This window comes from Sphaeramia orbicularis, chromosome 15, assembly GCF_902148855.1.
Source record: "Sphaeramia orbicularis chromosome 15, fSphaOr1.1, whole genome shotgun sequence".
Classification (NCBI taxonomy): domain Eukaryota; kingdom Metazoa; phylum Chordata; class Actinopteri; order Kurtiformes; family Apogonidae; genus Sphaeramia; species Sphaeramia orbicularis.
Window position 1 is genome coordinate 54677290 of NC_043971.1, and position 20806 is coordinate 54698095.

The 20806-nt window shown below is 40.1% G+C and overlaps 1 protein-coding gene and 1 long non-coding RNA gene across 2 annotated transcripts in view; both read right to left on the minus strand.

Annotated features, from left to right (window-relative positions):
• Window positions 1–759: 759 nt before the first annotated feature.
• On the minus strand, window positions 760–1260 carry LOC115434493 (uncharacterized). Its single transcript, XR_003937546.1, has 2 exons — window positions 1207–1260; window positions 760–855 (listed from the first exon to the last, which is right to left on the minus strand). It is a non-coding gene; the product is annotated as an uncharacterized LOC115434493 (long non-coding RNA).
• Window positions 1261–13905: 12645 nt separating this feature from the next.
• The window catches only part of fhip2a (FHF complex subunit HOOK interacting protein 2), a 34589-nt gene continuing 27688 nt past the window's right edge, over window positions 13906–20806 (minus strand). The window contains exons 11-17 of the mRNA XM_030156656.1: window positions 19657–19820; window positions 19064–19210; window positions 18900–18990; window positions 18041–18184; window positions 17732–17872; window positions 16812–16915; window positions 13906–15308 (exon numbers count right to left, since the gene is read on the minus strand). Coding sequence (XP_030012516.1) covers window positions 15197–15308; window positions 16812–16915; window positions 17732–17872; window positions 18041–18184; window positions 18900–18990; window positions 19064–19210; window positions 19657–19820 — 903 coding nt within the window. The 3' untranslated portion in view covers window positions 13906–15196. The remainder of the gene's footprint in view (window positions 15309–16811; window positions 16916–17731; window positions 17873–18040; window positions 18185–18899; window positions 18991–19063; window positions 19211–19656; window positions 19821–20806) is intronic.

The following is a 20806-nucleotide window of genomic DNA, read 5'->3' on the forward strand; positions in this document are numbered from 1 at the left end:
TATGACTTGTCCCAGGCCTGTGGTTTATGCCTAAATATGAAAACATGTGAAGTGTCAGCAGTCACAGACTGTGATGCTGGGTCCGTCTGGACCATCACTGTCACAGATGAGGTTCATATCTCAGCTTTACAATCATCAAGAATCAAAGGAAAGGTCCTCTTTACATTTACTCCAACTGTTGAGAAAACTCCAAAAAACTGAAGCACAGGTTCCAGGTGGTCTTCTCCATGAAGGGCAGAGGGTTCATCACTACAGCAGAGGGAGTGTCTCCACTAACTGCTGCTGCCATCTCACTGTGTTCAGAAAATAACAGAAGTGAAGCTGCTGAGCAGATGCTCTTTAATGTCATATGAAGAAAGCGTACACATGACACATGGAAAAATGTTGTCATGAAGAATTAGGAGTCTGGAGGGCTTCACTTCCTGGATTTCACAACTCTGAAAATTAATTGGACAAAAAGTTTTATAAAAATCCCACTTCAATCTGGAACTTCTAACATATCTTTTCTCGTTTTGGAAGCCTTCATTTCATTCTAATATGTAATTATAACGTGGACAAACTCTGCTAAATGATCGCTTTTCCACAGTCCTTGCCTGGACTCTCTTTTATAAACAGAACTTTTCACCACACCAGTAGGTAATAACAGAGATATCATAGTTAAAAACAAGTCCCTCTACTTAAAAACCTGGTTTCAGAACCAAGTCTAGCAGGTGAGTCCGTTCTGAAATGAAGAGGGAGGGTTTTTTTCTACCTGTTTTTTGTGCACTGGTGTGTTGGATGTTGTTGCTGTCAACTGTCAAATTACCCCAAAGTGGATCAGTAAAGTCTTAGCTTATCTATCTTATCTTATCTTATCTACCTTACCTACCTTATCTTACCTTATCTTACCTTACCTTACCTATCTTACCTTACCTTACCTTACCTTACCTTATCTTACCTTACCTTACCTTACCTTGTCTATCTTACCTGACCTTATCTTACCTTACCTTACCTTATCTTATCTTACCTTACCTTACCTTATCTTATCTACCTTACCTTAACTTATCTTATCTATCTTGCCTGACCTTATCTTATCTTGCCTGACCTTATCTTATCTAACTTATCTTACCTTATCTTATCTTACCTTATCTACCTTACCTTATCTAACTTACCTTATCTTATCTTACCTTACCTTACCTTATCTTATCTTACCTTACCTTACCTTACCTTATCTTATCTTACCTTATCTTACCTTACCTTACCTTATCTTACCTTATCTTATCTTACCTTACCTTATCTTACCTTACCTGTATCTTATTTCCCTTACCTTATCTTACCTTACCTTACCTTATCTTACCTTATCTTACTTATCTTACCTTATCTTACCTTACCTTACCTTACCTTATCTTACCTTATCTTACCTTACCTTACCTTATCTTACCTTACCTTACCTTACCTTATCTTACCTTACCTTATCTTACCTTACCTTATCTTACCTTACCTTATCTTACCTTATCTTACCTTACCTTACCTTACCTTATCTTACCTTATCTTACCTTACCTTACCTTATCTACCTTACCTTACCTTATCTTACCTTACCTCACCTTACCTTACCTTACCTTACCTTACCTTACCTTACCTTACCTTATCTTACCTTACCTTATCTTACCTTACCTTACCTTACCTTACCTTACCTTACCTTACCTTACCTCACCTTACCTTATCGCTCTCTTACAGAGCCTTTCTACCTCCACACACCCTCCAGGTGACTCCTGTGGAGCTCTCGCTCATCACTAACACCATTCCATCACCACTTTAATGCTCACACCTTCAGCTCCACATTGTAATCTGTTCTGTATTCAACTGACTCTCAGAAGGAAAATATGTTTCTCATCATCCCAAAAGAATAATAATTTAAAAATATGTGCTTTATTTAAAAAAAAAAAAAATCCATTGTTTTCACTATGTATTGCAGCGGCTTCACCAATAACATCAACTGGAAAAACATGTGGATGCTCTCCAACAAGTTAATAAGGTTAAGGAGGTATCTTACAAAATTCTGCACAAATATTACCTAGTTAATCATTAGATGCAAAAGTTCAAAAAGGACGTTAATATTAACTGCTCTTTTTGTAACTCACATCCAGAAACAGTTTGATCATTTACTTTGGCGTTGTTGTTTTACCAAAAGGCTACAGGCAGACCTCAGCAGGTTTATCAGTGATCATCTGACCAAAGCTTTTATTTTACTCTGGGAAAATGTTGTTTTGGGTTTTCATAATTATACCAAATGAGAAGAAACATGTTGTGTTTTTTTTTTTTTTTCTTAAATAAATTTGTTTTTATTTTTGGCAAAAAAATTTGATTCATAGAAATAAATTTATAAAGAAAACCACTCACTTTGTTGTTTTCCACAAAGAAATGGATCTTTACTTTAAGGTCAGAACCAATATGACAAATGAAAAGGCTATTAAAACATTAGATTTCTGTAACATATACAACCTTTTGACATTTTTACCTTTTATTTTTTGTACATTGCCCCTGGCACATCTATCATACTGTTCTTTGTACACTGTTTGTATTTCAGCTTTTTCTCCCACCATCCAAACACATGCACTGACAGGTTCATTGGTTCATCTAAATCGCCCATAGGTGTGAATGTGAGAGTGAGTGTTTGTCTCTATATGTTCAGCCCTCAGATGAACTGGAGACTTGTCCAGGGTGAACCCCGCCTTCGCCCCTATGTAGCTGGGATAGGCTCCAAGAGACCCCCGTGACCCTAGTGAGGAGAAAGCGGGTTCAGATAATGAATGAATGAATAAATAAAATTTAAAAAAACAAACAAACAAAAATGTAGGGCAAATATGGGGGCATATTAGCAATGCTGAGTGGTAAGCTTATCTTACATTTTTGATGTATAAAAAAGAAGAAAAAACAAAAAAAAAGAAAGATTAAGGAATGGATAAATGGTAACTTCCCATTTCAAAAACATTAGAATATCATCCAAAAAGTTCAGTGTTTTGGTTAGAGATTTCATGTAACCTAAAACATTTCAAGAATTTTTGGATTTTAATTTTTATACTTACAGACTAAAGCTCGAAAATAGAAAAAGTGCATCTCAGAATACTAGAACTGCTCATTTCCCTTAAAGACCCTCATCACTGGTGTGAGTCCGCCTGCTTGAACATATTCAGATATGAACATTTTAAATTATATCTATTCGAACCCTTGGAGACCTATTTTTGTCACACTTTCAATTGATTTTTTTTCTTTGCCAGTGATTTATCATCATATTTATAATATATCTCTGCATTTTGTATTCAGGGAAAATTAGGTATTTTCCTGTATTTAATTTACTGATCATGATGTTAAAGCTTCCTAGCAAATTCAAAAGGTATTCCATCAAATCAGAAAAAATGAGGAAGAAGTGACTTTTTCAACAAACTACATCATTAAGTGAACATAAAAACAAGTGCCTCCTACTCCTGTCGTTTGTCAGATTCCACAGGTTATACTGGTGAAGAAGTGTTGCAGAAGATAACTGTTTCCACATTCACCTCTGGAGCCTAATGGGTCCTATGTGATGACCGTCAAAAGATGAAATAACCTTCTGTGGTGCAGTGCTCTGTGAACAGCCGGCCGCTTCAGCGCTCATCCTGTGTCTGGACCCTGATGGAGGATCGAATGAGTCCCAAGTCTGCCCATGGTTGTAGCAGAGTGTACTCACCTACACTGACAGATTCATAGACTGTTATTAGAATTATTAGATATATTTTTATAAGGATATGGAAAATTGAAAGAAGGAAAAACATGTAATTCTGAGGATTAAAACAGGAAAGGTCTGAACTATTTCTCTTTGTAATGAATCTAATATGAACAAGGAAAAGCACCTGGAGAGCGCAGACCTCCACCAGGACAGACCTGCCTTCCACGTGTGTTTGTTTGTTTGTTAGCAAGATACTCACAAGTTCTGGACGGATTTTCAGGAAATTTTCAGGAAATGGTGATACTGGCACAAGGAAGAAATGATTAAATTTTGGTGGTGTTCCCTGAACGTGCACACACACAAAGCAAAGTGATCACAATACCTCCTGGTGGAGGGAATGAAAACTTCTGTTTTAATTCAATTATGTAAAACAATGAACCTTTTCCATAATATTTTACTTTTTTGAGCTGCATCTGTATATAATATGAAAAACATTCATTCATTTTCTGAACCCGCTTTCTCCTCACTAGGGTCATGGGGGTCTCTTGGAGCCCACCCCAGCTACTTATGGGTGAAGGCGGGGTTCAGCCTGGACGTTTCACCAGTTTATCGCAGGGCTGATGAAAAATATTTTTATAAAAAAAAAAAAAAGTCATAGCACTAATTCTTAATCATAAAACAACTCATCCTTGAACTTATTGTTAAGTAAAACTGAATATCGTTTAAACTGTTATTGATCATCAAAAGTAAAAACATATCAGCAGCATCTAAGTATTTTAGATGGAATTTTTACCTTTTTTCCCTATTTGTTTGTTTTTTTTCTTTTACAATATAATTTCTAATATTAACTATATGAACAATTAGATGTTCTTGCCAATAACGGAACAAAACAGGGCAGAACAGGAAGTAACAGTCTGACAGATCTTCATTTGCATGGAGAGGAAACACATATAAACTCTCTTCTGGACTTTATAACTCAAAGCTCGACCCATTTTTCTCACACTGATCCAGATCCTGAAGACCGCCAGACCGAGAAGACGACTAACATGTCTTCCGTCTGGATCTGCATCTTGGCTCTCACTTTCTGCGTCAAAGGTCTGTTCTAAATACCTTCTCCATGTGTTCACTGTTTGTCTGCATGTTTCCTCAGTGTTTCTGTTTGGTTTGTCAGTGTGTAGAGCACACATTCTGGTGGCCCACACTCCAGAGTCCACATCAGTTCAGCTGGGAACTTCTGCCACCATCAGGTGGAAAGCCAGCAGCGCCATCAGTAATGAGTTAGCCTGGTACCATCAGAAACCAGGACAAGCTCCCAAATTCATCACTACTTTTAACTCTGGTATGAGTTCAGGTGGATACCGAGGCAGTGGATGTGAGTATGAGCTCAGTCTGAGCATCAGGGACACACAGGCTGAAGATCCACTCACACAGCCATGCACAGCTGCACAAAGACCTACCACACTGACAGAGGAAGTCAGTGTACCAGCTGCAAATGACAAGAAAGCACCAATCTGCATTTCAAGTTGGACCCAAACACTGGAATTAACGCCATTATTAACGACCATGTGATCCACCGTCATGCACCACCTCACAGACTATGGGATAGATTTCATACTGTACAGCGCACTACAAAAAAAAAGTTCTTTTTGCTCATGTCAATTAAAAAAAGACCAGTTTTGGATACGTAACTAAAAAAAACCCCTCATTCTGTGTATTTTATGATTTTTTTTTTATCTATAATGTACAAATTGTAAGACATAGCTTAAGCAGGATTTATATGATGATTAATCTACACCTGCTTACTGACATTTACAGAAGGATGCTTATCCATACGTGTCTAGAAACTGGTACATCAGACTGTCAATATGAGTCTCAAAAGGCAGTAAATGCAAGAATATTACCATTTTTTTCTTGAACTTTTTTCCTGTAGTCTGTTGGAATCATCATTGATCTTTTGACTAATCTGCTGAATACAACTTACCTGTGCTGTCGATATTCTAAAAGGGAAATGGACCGGGAACGCTCCGGTCCGCAGACTTGTACAACAGTAGTCTGTAGGTAAAGTGCATGTACCCGTTTTGGGCTGTGGCTGCTGGCACCAGAGTTTATATGGTCGTCTTTGTGACTGTGTTTTTCACTCACGGTGTCACTTCCCAGAAAATGCCCAAAGTCGGTCCAGGCCCAGACAGTACGCGTCATACACCATTTTAAATCTCTTCCAGAAAGCGTTTTATGTGGAAAAAAAATGGATTTTTCTCCTCCAAAACGAGGCCTATGTCATCCTTCCGGTCCGTCGCCATGACGTCAGGTCAGGTGACCAAAAGCCTGAGTGCAGCCATCTTGGCTTGCAGCCCGGGCCGGTAGAGAGAGAGCCGGTGGAACTGTTGGGCCCGTTCCCAAAGGAATTTTCTCCATGTCTTATCCTCTGTTAAGTGATTTATCACCATTCAGGAGAACCTTGTACTCTGTATTTAGTGTTTTTGGGGATAATCCTGTGTTTTCCTACATTTAAATGGTCTGATCCTGCACAGGTTGATAAAAGCTCAGAGGAAGCCATTGATTGATTGGGATCCCCATCATATATGTGGAACCTGAATTCAAATCATTTGAACATTCTTAGTGTCTTTCCTCTCATTATTCGCCTTTTGTGTCAACGGATAGTTTGCAAATCTTAACATTTTCATGTAATTTTACTTGTTTTTTTTTACAGTAAAACAAAGACAAAACTGTATAGTTCTTTTCTACAGGGTCTTCTGTTCTTATTTGGCTGGTTCTGATCCACTTTAGATCATACTGGTCTACACGTGGAACCTGAATTCAAATCATTTTAACATTATTGTATGTTGTGTTTTTGCCAGGGTCTGTTGGACACTAACTAGAGTTTATTGTTCTCATGTCAGTCTCACACTCCATACTGAAGCCTAAGTTCTGTTTAAAATCATGTCAGAGCAAGCCCGGATTAACCATATGGGCAACTGGGCAATTGCCCAGGGGCCCGCGACCTCTGAAGGGCCCTGGGTAGCTCAGGCATAATGAAAATATCTGGTTATCTTTTGCTTATAAATGAAACTGTCCGCTGCCCGGAGCCATTGCACTGCACACAAACCCTGCTCCTGCTGTCTGTGACCGTGAGCTCAGACCCTCTCCTCATTGGTCAGTCCAAAAAGCCAATCAGCGGTGACGCAAATCAACGTGCGTGCACTGAGCGGGATGTGAGACGTCAAGAACTACGCGACGTACGCGAATCAAACATTGCAAACATGGAGAAGCAGCTAAGTGGGAAGTTTAGTATTGGTCAGATAAGTATTTCTTTGAGAGAAATTGACGGTTTTCCAGATGTTTATATCAGTGGCGATTTCTCATAGACTGCAGTGGAAGCCCGGCTTCCCCTAAAATGATGAAAATTAAATGGTTAAATCTGTTCGGTTGTGTTGACATTTTATTGACTACAAATGTGTTCGAACACGTTCATCTCAAAGATGAGTTCGTTCAAATCAGCTTTATCACAAACCAACGGACTGGATGTTGTTCCCTTCTCCTCCATTCCCGTGTCTGTGTTTTCTCCTCCATCTCTGCTCAGTGCATTTGTCCACAGACTGTGTCCGTAGACTGTGTCCACAGACTGTGTCCGTCTGTGGGCTTCAACGGGACTGAATGGAACAGTTTTTTTCATTGCGTCAAAACTGGACGGTAATTGGATAAATGTCACGATGTTGTCCCGCCCCCGGACACCGGGTGTCTCTGCGGGTGAATGGAGCTGTGGGCGGAGCTCGAACGGGTATGCCAGAATCCCACGTGCTGATTGGAGGATCGGTCGAAAGGCTGAATCCCGTTTGTTTGACAGCTGTTTTCAGATCTACTCCTTCACTGACACAGTTCATTTTAATACCGTCACACATTCTGCTGGGAAATCAAGAGAGAAAGTACTACGAAATTACTCGTTCATTTTTTGCACTGTAAATAAAACACACTCATTGGACTTCCTTGTTTCAATTTAACATAGTTTCAGCGTTTTCTTGTTTCAGTTCCATAATTTAATCATTTCTTGTTCGAGTTTAATATTGTTTTGTAGATAGTTAAATCAGTCAGACTGTCGGCTAGGTCGGAGTGAAAGGAGCATCTGTAGTTTAAAAAGGCTGAAGTCTGACACCCACAACACACTGGGCCAAGGCAATCTAAGCAGCCTAGGTCTGCTGGATACTGAGAGGACACTGGTCCAGTCCCTGAAAAAGACGCCTACTTGGTACGATAAGGTTACTGAGCATTTTCTTAATTCTTTTTTTTTTTATTTTTATTTTTTTATGTAAGCAGACAGTGAGCTTCCCCTGTCTAAAAGACGAGCAGCCGGCACTGGTTTATAGTATTTAGTATATGTAGTATTTAGTTTTCAAATGTTTAACCCTTGCCTTGACATGCCTTGAATTGTGATGTGTTTTCTGTTTAAAAGTTAAACTGGGACCAAAATGTTTATTTTAGCAGATTATACTGCATTATATTTATTTTTTCCTTGTGGTGGCTCCATGAAAATGTTGAGATATGTTTATTGTTGAGAGAAAGCAGATTTCAAGATGTTTACATTGCACTTTAACTCTCTTGTTGAATTCTGAGGTGACAAGGGGATTTCTGTTTAAAATTCATATCTGATTCTATCAGATTATGTTTGTGTTTTGTCTGTGGGCTTTTCTGACGATTCAATACATTTGTGTTGGCAAAAAGTGTTCTTAAATAAATACTGGATACTTTGGAAATGGTTTCTTATTTATTTTTTGTGAAAATGGAGGACACTTCCCTCTCTTTCTAATGTAGTGGATCAATTTTAGATTATACTGATGATGATGATGTGTTTTGTTTTCATATCATCATATGCAAGTGAGTGGCCTTGACAAGAGGCTATAGTGGTGCACTTATAGTTCTACGAGCATTTACACATTTGTACATCAAAATGCAATTGATAATAGTTAGATATTGGAGTATGGGGTATGTTTACATATATTCCTGGAACTTATTCTGTATTTTGCCAGATTATAGGGATCCTGGGGTTGTGACGATGGGGCCCTTGAATATTGTTGCCCAGGGTACAATGAAGTGTTAATCTGGCCCTGTGTCAGAGACATTCTGCTGCAAACTCAGACTGACGGGGGGGCTTCTAAATGTCACTGTGTCTGCCCATGGAAGGCACACAACAGCAGAGGAGGGGTCTGGGCTTAGAACATCAATAGAACAATAATAATCATTAAAGACTGCCCGACAGAGCATTTAAAATAGTGGAAAATAAACACTTACATATGAATTACTAGTGCTTTAACTCTAAACTTTAACCTTCAATTTATTATTATTATTATTATTATTATTTTAATTATTAATTTATTTTTTAAATTTAACCCTTTCATGCATGACTTATGAGAACCTTTTGGCAAGATTTTTTTTCTTGAGTGTTTTTATTCCCCCTTAGGCATGAAAAAAATATGTGATTTTTTTTTCATGGCGTTATTAAAATGTCCAGGCATTTAATTTTTAAGGTAAAGATACATGTGTTTAAAACCCAATATTAGAAAGTATGGAAGAGAATTAGAGCCACTGGAAAAAAAAATACAATAAACTAAGGTCCAACATGTATTCCTTATTATTATTATTATGAGAAAAAAGTCAAAATTCAGAGGAAAAAGTTAGAATTCAGAGTTTAAAGTCTGAATTCTGACTTTTTTCTCAGAATAATAATAAAAAATATATATATTACACCTTTTTTATTTTCCAGTGGCCCTAATCCTCTTCTGTAAGAAAGTAATATGAAAACAATGAAATAAAAACATTTTTAATGCTGCTAATCTGATGTTTTCTCACAGTTTAACATATTCTTATGCTAGTTATTACTCATTTCATGGAGATAACATGCAAAAAAAACCTTTGTGTCAAACAAAAGCAAGTGGTTTTACACTCCAACACGTTAGTGCAGGTCAGTTTTATCAAGAACAGCAAAGTGACAGTACTGGTCTGAATGTCAGTGTATTATTATGGGATGGTGCATAAGCATCCACTGTGTTGGCTGATCTGGAACTGAAACAACCAAACCCATGAATATACACGAGAACAGCTGGAGAAGAGCTGTCCACTGGAGTGACCACTGCAGTGTCCACTGGAGTGACCAGTGTGTATGAAAGGGTTCGTCTCCCATCTGTTCCTTCCAGCTCTGCCGTCCACAGTGGGCTCCTGCTGTGGACAGAACACCTGCCTAGGCTGACCCCCTGTGCTCCATCCATGCCACAGCGTCCCTTCACTTCACAGCTGGATCCAGTTCATTTCAGACCATAGTATCGGATTATATCATCCATATTTTAAACTTTATTCTGGTAAAATGACAGCTTTTATCTCCATATTTTAAACCTTTTTTCTTCAGTGTTTTTTTTAGTGTTCCTCATTGGTCGTTGTAGTTTCCAGGTTTTTCGTGTTTATATAATTATCATACACATCCATTATACAAATGTACAAACACATTAATAATAAAATGTACATGATTGACAGTTGAAAAAGTGGCCTTTAAAATAGAAACGTTTGTTCGTTCTTTTATTCATTTGGTTTTTTTAAACAGAATCATTTGGAACAAAATCAAAGCTTTTCCTGGTGAATATTTACAGATGAACTCTGTGCAAATGACGACATTCAACCATTCAATGCTAGCATGTGTTCGCAGTTTTTACATCTGGGACCAAAACAAAGAAATGAGGCTCCACAACCAGGACCAGGACCAGAACCAGGACTAGAACCAGGACCAGGACTAGAACCAGGACCAGAACCAGGACTAGAACCAGAACCAGGACCAGAACCAGAACCAGGACTAGAACCAGGACCAGGACTAGAACCAGGACCAGGACCAGAACCAGGACTAGAACCAGAACCAGGACCAGAACCAGGACTAGAACCAGGACTAGAACCAGAACCAGGACCAGAACCAGAACCAGGACTAGAACCAGGACCAGGACTAGAACCAGAACCAGGACCAGAACCAGGACTAGAACCAGAACCAGGACCAGAATCAGGACTAGAACCAGGACCAGAACCAGAACCAGGACTAGAACCAGGACCAGGACCAGAACCAGGACCAGGACCAGAACCAGAACCAGGACTAGAACCAGAACCAGGACTAGAACCAGAACCAGAATCAGGACTAGAACCAGAACCAGAACCAGAACCGATCCATGAATCTGAAGGTTTAATCTGATCAGAAACGACAGAAACTCATCAAATGGACGATTTTTGTCCATAATGTTCTCTGGTTCTGTAGTTGTTGTCTTTTTATTTTCATTACATGTTCGTAGTTTTGTCCTTTTTTTTTGTTCATGTTACTAACAGTTTTGTTTTGTAATTTTCTGTATTTTCTGTTCTTTTTCTGTTCCTAAACTCTGTCTTGTTTCTTTTCCGTCACTTGTTGCATAGCTTCTGTTTTTCTTTGTGTGGTTTTCAGACTCGAACGCTGACATTGTGGTTAAATCCGTCTGCTAACCCGTCATCCGTCGTCTGTTTTAAACACATGAAGGCGGTTCTGTCCCTGGAGCCTAGTCTGTTCTCACCAAATAAAGCATCCAATCAAACACTGATATGGAACCTGACCACACCCATAAAACACAGAACTGATAAACAACGTAAATGTAACGTGTGCAGACAGACTGAATTCAGCTGAACTGAAGCCCAGGATGAAGCGTCTGTGGGTGAAACATGAACATCATCCATTCAAGACACAAAAAAAACCAACAAAAAAAACAATCGACTCAACTCGCCTTGAATCTGTTTCTAATCAGATTCAGGTTTTCCACAGGTTTAGAAAGGCCTCATTACATCATCAGCATGTAGATTAGTATTAGTCTAATTATATTCTTATTCTTTTTCCTGATTGCAGCCCAGAATCTGTTCAGATCCATATGAATCACACTGTATTTGGTTCAATGTGTCTGTTTCTTCAGTTAAAGTGCAGGATTTTACCTCTTATGTCAGAGGTCATATTTATATTTATATTTTCTAATATGATCTTTACAGACGTTCCACATGATGTGACACCGTGGATGCGTTTGTGTATAGAAGGAAATGTCTCCGTCAGATTTCGGAATTAGAAAAGCCATGGAATTTACAGCACTGAATTTTTTTTTGCATTGAAATTCAGTATCTGACTTTTTTTCACTAAAATTAAGTATCTGTATTTTTTGTCTTTCAATTTTACTATGCACAATAAACACAGAATAAAAAAATTCAGATGCAAAAATTCTGATCATACATCCGGGACACCACGGATAAACAATGATTCCATCTGACGTTGAACCGACAGCCAATCCAGTTACGTTAGGTTGGTCATGTGACGCTGAAAAAATTCAGATACTTAATTTCAGTGCTAGAAATTCTGTGTCTTTTCTAATTAAAAATCTGCTGAGGCAGATGTGCTTCTTCCATATTTGTGCTTGAGCTGATCTCAGGTCCGTTTTAACTCCAGTTCTGGGTCCACGTCCAGGTTTAAATCTGAACATCAGCTTGTATGAACCCTGTGACCTTTGACCTTTACATGTCTGTAACCCTTTGGTTCAACTCACGTCACATCTGTCTGTTTCATCTAAAGGGGTCAAAGGTCACATTGAACACTGACCTTTAACCTTTACAACACATTTAGTTCAGTTTTTTTGGATTTTTAAGGCTGTGAACAGATTTACTGTAAAAAAAAAACAACAGACTGAACTAAACAGGATGATTTGAACCCTGAAAAAACCACAGATAAAAGTGGAATCAAACCCAGAACTGGGCTCAACTGGATGAAAACGCTTCCAATACTATTGAAATACCATTCAAACACAGTTCAAATACCACTACAACACTATTAAAGCTGTATTTTGTGACTGAGTCGGTTAATTTTTTCTCGCACAGATGACATCTTCATATGTTTGTGTCGTTTTTCCTGCACACACCAAACCAAACTACGTCTAAGTTTTGGAAGACTGAACCTAAAACAGACGTTTGTTCATGAAACTGACGCTGCTTCTCTCAAACACAGACATTCTTTTCTGAGGCCTTTAAATGTTTAAATGTGGAGATGTTCTAGTGCAGGGGTCGACAACCTTTACAACCTAAAGAGCCATTTTGGTCTGGGAAAAAAAAAAAGACAAATCTGACTGGAGCCATGACAGTTTTTTAACCCATCTGCATTTGTCCATGAGGTGACTGCTCTGCTGGAGCCTATGTAGGATTAGTTTTCTATTTAACTTTGTATTTCCATTACAATAATGCAACGTCTGGTGCACTTATGGAATTATACAACTACAAGAAAGAAAACATTCAAGATTTGTACTTTTTTTTAATGATAGACACTATTTCCAAAACATAATTATGTTGTGTACTGGAGAAAAAGCTCATCTTTCATGTGTAGTGGCTTACCTACAAACTATGAACAAATGCAAAAGGAGCCTCCTGTATTGTTGCCTCTACACTTATGGTCCGTGGACTCTGTAGTGCACAGGTGTCAAACATGCGGCCCGGGGTCCAAATCCAGCCCGCCAAACGGTCCAGTTCAGCCCATGGGATGAATTTGTGAAATGTAAAAATGACACTGAAGATATGAATCCTTTTAGTTCAGGTTCCACAAACAGACCAATTTAATCTGCAGTGGGTCGGATCAAATACTATCATAATAACAAACAAATACTCACAACTCCAAATGTTTCTGTTTGTAAATGTAAAAATTTTCATGTCATTTTACTGTATTTACACTAAAACAAACTAACATTTCACAAAAACACAAATAACCACAACAAATATGAACATTTTGAAATGTCTGAAGTGTAATTTTACCAATATTCTGCCTGTTATTAAATGTTTTGTGTATTTGTAGATCCACTGGGATCTGTATGTTGCAATTTACACGTGTAAATGATAAACTGAGACAGAATATTGTTAAAATTGCACTTAGTTTTCTTAAGAAATTTCACTTTGTTCATGTTATTCACATTGTTTTAAAGGATAGTTGGTAGATGTAAACATTTTCATCGCATAATTTTACTTTATTCGCTTTAAACATGGAGGAAAGTTTGGAGTTGATGTTATTTCTATATTATTCTGTTATTCTTTTACTGGTTGGGTCCACTGCAGATCAAATGGAACTGAATGTGGAACTGAACTAACATGAGTTTGACAGCCCTGCTGTAGTTTGAAAAAAACACCTCAAACACTCCTGTTCAAGCAGGCTTCGGAATTTCCCAACTGACTCAGGGCTGCTACAAACTGACTGCACTTTATGTATTTATCATATTTTTAATTGTATTTTATTGTGTTTAAATGGTATTTTATTTGTCCTGTTTATTTGTACTTTGCAGTGTACAGCACTTTGCGACTGTCTATTGAAAAGTGCTCTAGAAATAAAATTTACTTACTTTCTAATTTACTTACTTAATTTGGCAAGAAAATAATCCATTTGGTTTTTATGCTGTCAAAAACTTCTTTTATTCCACGTAAAGTCTGCACATTTTTGCAGATGGACAAAGGTAGAATAGATTTAGTCCTATAATACTGTTCAAAAGTCCTGACTCCTTCAGTTCATTTCAAATGTTCCTTGTGTTTTTGGACCAGAGGAACCACAGGTTGAACACCCCTGTTCTAGAGCCTTTAAGGAACAGTCCCACTGCTTCTACTGTTCCAACACCATCCTCACATGTTCTGTTTTAACAAAAACCCTTACATGGAGGCGAGTTGAGTCGAACTGGAAACAAAAGAACATCTGTTTAAAAAGGCAACGAGAAAGAAAAAACAGTCCAATAAATAAGAAGAACTTGGCATTAAAATCTGAGCGTAGTACGAAGAATACGACTGTTAAATATGTATGGAACTACAGGTACGGGGGGGGGTCAAAGGTCGTGTCCGTCTTACAGCCTGTGGTCATCAAACACATGACGACACAAGAGGAGTAAAAAGAAAAAAACGGATAAAACTGTTTCAAAAGGAAACAATGAAACTGAACCAATGAACGGTGTGAAGCCGCACTAAGGCAATGACACACACACACACACACACACACACACACACACACACACACGCGCGCGCGTACACATACATACACACACATACACGTGTCAGTGACCAACAGACAAACTGGGCCGGCTCTGGATTGGCTGATGGGAGGAGTGGCCCCGCCCCCTCCACTTCTTCTCCTCCTCCTCCTGTTGCTCCTCCTCCTGGGCAGTGTTTGTGCTCTGACCTTTGACCTTTGACCCCAGATCCAGTCCAAAGCCAGTCTGTGTTTTTGTTTTTGTTTTCAGAGGTTGGAGGAGGCGGAGCTAACTGCTGTCTGGAGGAGGCGGAGCTAACTGCTGTCCAGAGGAGGCGGAGCTAACTGCTGTCCAGTGTGGGCGTTAACAGTCGTCTTTTCGGGGATGATCAGTTTGTGGTGACGTCTTTGCTGACCGGTTGCCCCTGCGACACCACGCTCCCCCAGAATGCCCTGCTTCCTCCCGGCCCGCGGCAGATGGATGAACGGGGGGGCGGGGTTACGGCGAGGACGAGGCCGCTGCGTGGTATTTGACGAAGGCGATGGCTGCCAGCTCTTTACAGAACTCCTCCAGCACGATGACACCTTCCAGCAGAGTCATGTGATCCACACTGAGGACGGACAGGGATCAGAACCAGGTCCAGAACCAGGACCAGGTCAGGACCAGGACCAGGACTAGGACCAGGACCAGGACCAGGACCAGATCAGAACCAGGACCAGGTCAGAATCAGGTCAGGACCAGGACCAAGTCAGGACCAGGTCAGAACCAGGACCAAGTCAGGACCAGGTCAGAACCCGGACCAGGTCAGAACCAGGACCAAGTCAGGACCAGGTCAGAACCAGTACCAAGTCAGGACCAGGTCAGAACCAGGACCAGGTCAGAACCAGGTCAGGACCAGGTCAGAACCAGGACCAGGTCAGAACCAGGAACAGGACAGGACCAAGTCAGGACCAAGTCAGAACCAGGACCAGGTCAGAACCAGGACCAGGTCAGAACCAGGTCAGAACCAGGACCAGGTCAGAACCAGGTCAGAACCAGGTCAGGACCAAGTCAGAACCAGGACCAGGTCAGGACCAGTAAAAACTGTCCCTCCACTCAAACTTTACCTGAGTACAGTTCAGAGTAGGGGGCAGGACTTCACAGATTCCCCAGAATTATTGTGGGCGGGGCTGTGTGTTGGAGAACACTGATTGGTGGAAGACACTGTCAGCGTTCCACACCTACGTTCACCCTCCATGTTTAATCCAGTGACATTTATAAACTGGTTCCACTGTGTATTGAACATTGGAGCTAACTGTTAACTAGCACACAGCAGAGCTAACTTTGGCTAACAGCTAACTAGAACACTTTTCAGATTGGGTTGAATTCTTGTGGGCGGGGCTGTGTGTTGAAGAACACTGATTTGTGTTACTCACTGTCAGCGTTCCACACCTTCCTCTGTTTAATCCACTGGTTTATTCCATTTACAAACATTCACAGGGAAAAATTCAGTGGGGAAAAAAAAACAGGAAAAAAATTTAGCAGGAAAAAAATACCAAGAAAAAAAATAGTGGGGAAAAAAAAAAGAAAAAAAAAATAGTGGGGGGAAAAAATAACAAAAAAAAACAGGAAAAAAATTTAGCAGGGAAAAAAAAAAGAGAAAAAACATTTTGTGGGGAAAAAATACCAGGAAAATGACTCAGTGGGTTTGAAACTGTCCTAAATCCTAAATCCCTCACATTTCACTAACTGATGCCTTTGGGATTATTTTGAACTGTCTTCTTCCCTGGAGTCTCTGTGCTTTATCTCCTCACATGTTTTCCCTGGACCATCACAGGTTTTCCCTGGATGGTCCACTGGTCCCCCTGAATCTGTCCTGCCCCCCCCTCCCCTCATCACATGACCCAGTGTATCTACTGTTCCTGGTGTCCTGATGCTACACACACACATTTAACTAATAATGGACTCAAATATTCAAACAGCTGAACCTGTGACACACTGTTCATCTGCCATCAGTCATTTACTGGTTTGGATGGTCAAACAGCTTATTATGGGATGTCTGTAGTCTATCTTCTTCCCTTGTACCCAGTGTGTTTCAGAACCACAGATCCCCCTCTGGTCCTCTGGTACCTACTTGATGCCTTCTGGTTCCAGTCCTAATAACCTCTTCCTGACGAGCAGCAGTTTGGGCGTGAAGTCTGGAATCCGCTGAATCCTCAACATGAGATCTCCCACCACCTGGAAGGACCCCGAATGCAGCACGGTTAAAGGAACATGAACGCACCACGTACAGGAACAACAACAACAGCAGCAACAATGACAACAATGACAACAACAACAACTATTCAGAGAAAAACTACAGTTTGGGTGAAATCGTCATTTTTCCATTGAACACATTTACATGAACAGTTAAATTCATGCAGTTCAAGGGTCAGTGGAAATGGGTCATGTGACATCAGTGGAATCTACAGACACACCAGAGCATTAACAGGACAATAAAACACACGGACACGTCACAACAAACATGTATGATTATCGGTGAGAACCATAAGGACTGAACCATAAACACATGTTTAACAGATGAGAGGAAATGTGGAAGAAAATACATTTAAAAAATATATATATATAAAGCAAAGTATCCAACACTAATTAGTGACATGAACTCTGTTATCCAGCCCACAGACGTCCTAAAGCAGCACCTGAGTTATGACATACAGTTTATCTGTAAATGTTTTTTTTTTGTGTTTTAAACTTTTGTTTTTATATTTCATCAACTTGATCCATAAAGAAAATAACCAAATACTCAGTAAGTGTCATATTTTAACCCTTTAAATGACAGGTTCATAATGTAAACAAACCAGATTTTTTGATGCAGAAAACCCTTTTTTTCCCTCCAATAATCGACATATAAACTGTATTATTTCTGTTTTTATTAGTTCCTCCTGTCATCTGTCAGTGATTCACACCAACACTGGTTCATATCATTACTATTTTTGGTTCTAGGTCAAATGTTAAACGTGTCAGTGTGTGTTTTGTATTTTGGTGGATCCGTACCCTGACGATGACGGAGAACAGGGACCTGCAGCCGGGGGCCAGGTTGACATAGGGGTCCAGCAGGTACTCGTGGAGGTGGGGGTGGGGCAACAGCGACAGCTTGGACAGAACCGCCGTCACCTGGAGGTTGACGTCGTATGGCTGAACGACAAACATTCAAAGAACACGTGAAGAACCATCACAAACAGAACTAGAAAAGCACTCCAAGTGCAGGCTTCTGCCAAGGAGGTTCAGTGTTTTTGATCCTCCAAACAGTTACAGTAGCTAAATCTAAATCTGGTGGATGTGAGGGTTTAACACCAAACAGACCTGATCCAAGATCCGTCCCATCCTGTCGAACAGGACCTTCAGGAAGTGTCCCTCAAAGAAGGGGATGTCCAGGTTACACTTCTCCAAAGGCTTGGGGTGTCCCCTCCAGTCCCACTGCTGACAGACGCCACAGTAGTCCTTAAACTGGACACACAAACAGCAGACTGTCAGAAACAGGAAGCACAAACTTAGACCAAAAGGATCAGAGGTGGATCCAAACCAGGACAAGAACAACGCAAGAACCTGCCAATCAGGACAAATACTAGTTTTTCTCTGTTAGTGCAAAAAAGTAACATTAAATTATGAAAATGTTTACATTTACAAATGATCCAAACAAAAAAGATGTGAATAACCTGAAAAAACTGACATTTCTTCAGAAAAGGAAGTGCAGTTTTACTAATCTTCTGCCTCAGTTCATCATTTACACATGTTCATTCCAGATCAGATCCAAATACACCAAACATTTAAGAACAGACTAAATATTGGTCCTGTTACACTGAATTTACTATAGACATGTGAGGCACATTTTACTGTTAAAGGAGAGTTTGTTCAGGCAAATATTTAGATAATTTAATGTTTTTTTTTCACTAAAAGACAAAAATTTGGAGTTGTCATTATTTATAGGCAAAATGTGATATTATTTTGACATTAAACCAAGAATAAAATGTAGTCATTATTTAAAGGTTATTGTGTTGTTATTTTCCTTTACATTGTTCTGAATGTGGAAGCTGACGTGAAACCAGTCCAACACCACCCACTGTTCTGATCCTCTCTGCAGTTTTTCTGCTTGGGCGTGGATCGGACCATCAGGCGATCGGTTTTGGCCCAGGGGCCGTAGGTTGGTCACATGTGGCTTTACCTGTCTGTGAGCGTCTCTGAGGTAGGTGTCATAACCGGTGCCTTCCACGTGATACGACGACTTGGCCTCATCAGGAACCAAACACAGGAAACTACAGGAAACAAAGGAAACAGAGTCAGAGGGGGAAAGTCCAACGCAGACGGAGCCAGGCGCTGATCCCAGACCTGTTGACGATCTTGTGGACCTCGGTTTTCCCCTCAGACTTGGAGTGGTCTGGACTCAGAGGGGGAGACGAGCTGAGCCAATCAGATCCAGACAACCGGCCGTCAGGAGAGAGGTCGTCACCGAACAGAGGATCCTCCTCCAGGTCCCTGAATGCAACAAAAGCACACAACATCAACGCACGCAACAAAAGCACACAACGTCAACGCACGCAACAAAAGCACACAACGTCAACGCACGCAACAAAAGCACACAACGTCAACGCATGCAACAAAAGCACACAACGTCAATGTCAAACAGATCAGATTCATCATGAAAATACAAATTTAATCCCTGGACATGAACGATCTGTGCTGTATTTCCTAAAGCCCTCCTTCTATTCCAGATAGAATCAGTAGTTTTTCTTGGTATAAACCACTGACATCCTTAAACATCAGAGCTGATGATAACGAAGGTTCATCCTCCATGATGTGATATTCTATGCTTTAACCTGATCAATTTAATCCTGACTTCATATCAGCAGTAAAACAAACAGTGCAAGGCATCATAAAGGCTGATGTATTTGATGAGGTCAGGGGGCGGGGGCGGGGCTTACACAGCATCGTGCGGCTGCCCGTTCTCCATTGGCTCCCGTTCCTCCTGGGGTTTGTTCTCCAGGTAGTTCCTCTCCTCCAGGCTCCGCAGAACCAGGCTGTGCAGGATGTGTTGGTTGGGTTTCTGGATCAGCTGCTCGAACAGTCGTAGAGTCATGATGCTGATCTGTGGGCGGGGTTTAAACACACGCACATGAGGCTAAAGCGGCGCTAAAACGTCCAACTTCAAAGACCTGATTCATCCTGTTGAAAGCCTCTCGGATTAAAATGCATGAGCTTGTGTTTAATTAGGACTCAGTGGATTAAAGTGGTTTGTACCAGAGGTCCACCACATGGTTTATATATGATCAACCCCCCCCCCCCCCCCCCCCCAAACATACGACACAGTTGGAAATCTGTGTGTAGTTTCTACACCTACAGTTTGGGTCATGTACACATCTGTACGTTCAATTATATCATCACACTGTGGCTTAGTTTACACTATTGTTCTGTTTACCCTCTGGTCTAACACCATTTATACAGTTTGGGAAAAACATATTATTAGTTTACCGGCCGACAGGCCGTAACCTATCGTCATCATGCGGCATCCGGCGTCGTTGTCTGTTGTCATTCCTCTGTTACTCTGTAAATCTTGGAGCCTTGGTTCTATGTTTACTGATTTTTTTCTTTTTTTTTTATGGAATGTCCTTTACAGTGGACGTTGGTTTTTGGTTTTTGTGTTTTTGTTTCATTGTTGCAGAATCTCAACAGGATATTTATATTAAAAATCAGACCAATGGCCCTGTATCTTAGCGACCAAATTCAAAACTTAGCATGTATCCAGATCCATTTATTCTCCCCCAATTCTGTGTATTTATTCTATTACAGAAATAGCCCATGTTTTGCTCATATTCCAATCAGATCTGTAAAAAATTCAAATTCACACTTGATATCACTGATACTGATTTATTGCATCAATCCACTTCCTATCTCTTATAATGGGAAAATTTTTCAAAGTGGCACCAAATCCAGAATCAGATCAGGATCCGAATAATTTCAATCCCTTGTGCTGACATCATCATACAGAAGCTGTAGACCAAGTTTGAAGTCAATCAGAACTGGAGTTTCACAGAAGAAGACGACTGAAATGTTTTCCCCATAAGAGCCCATGTG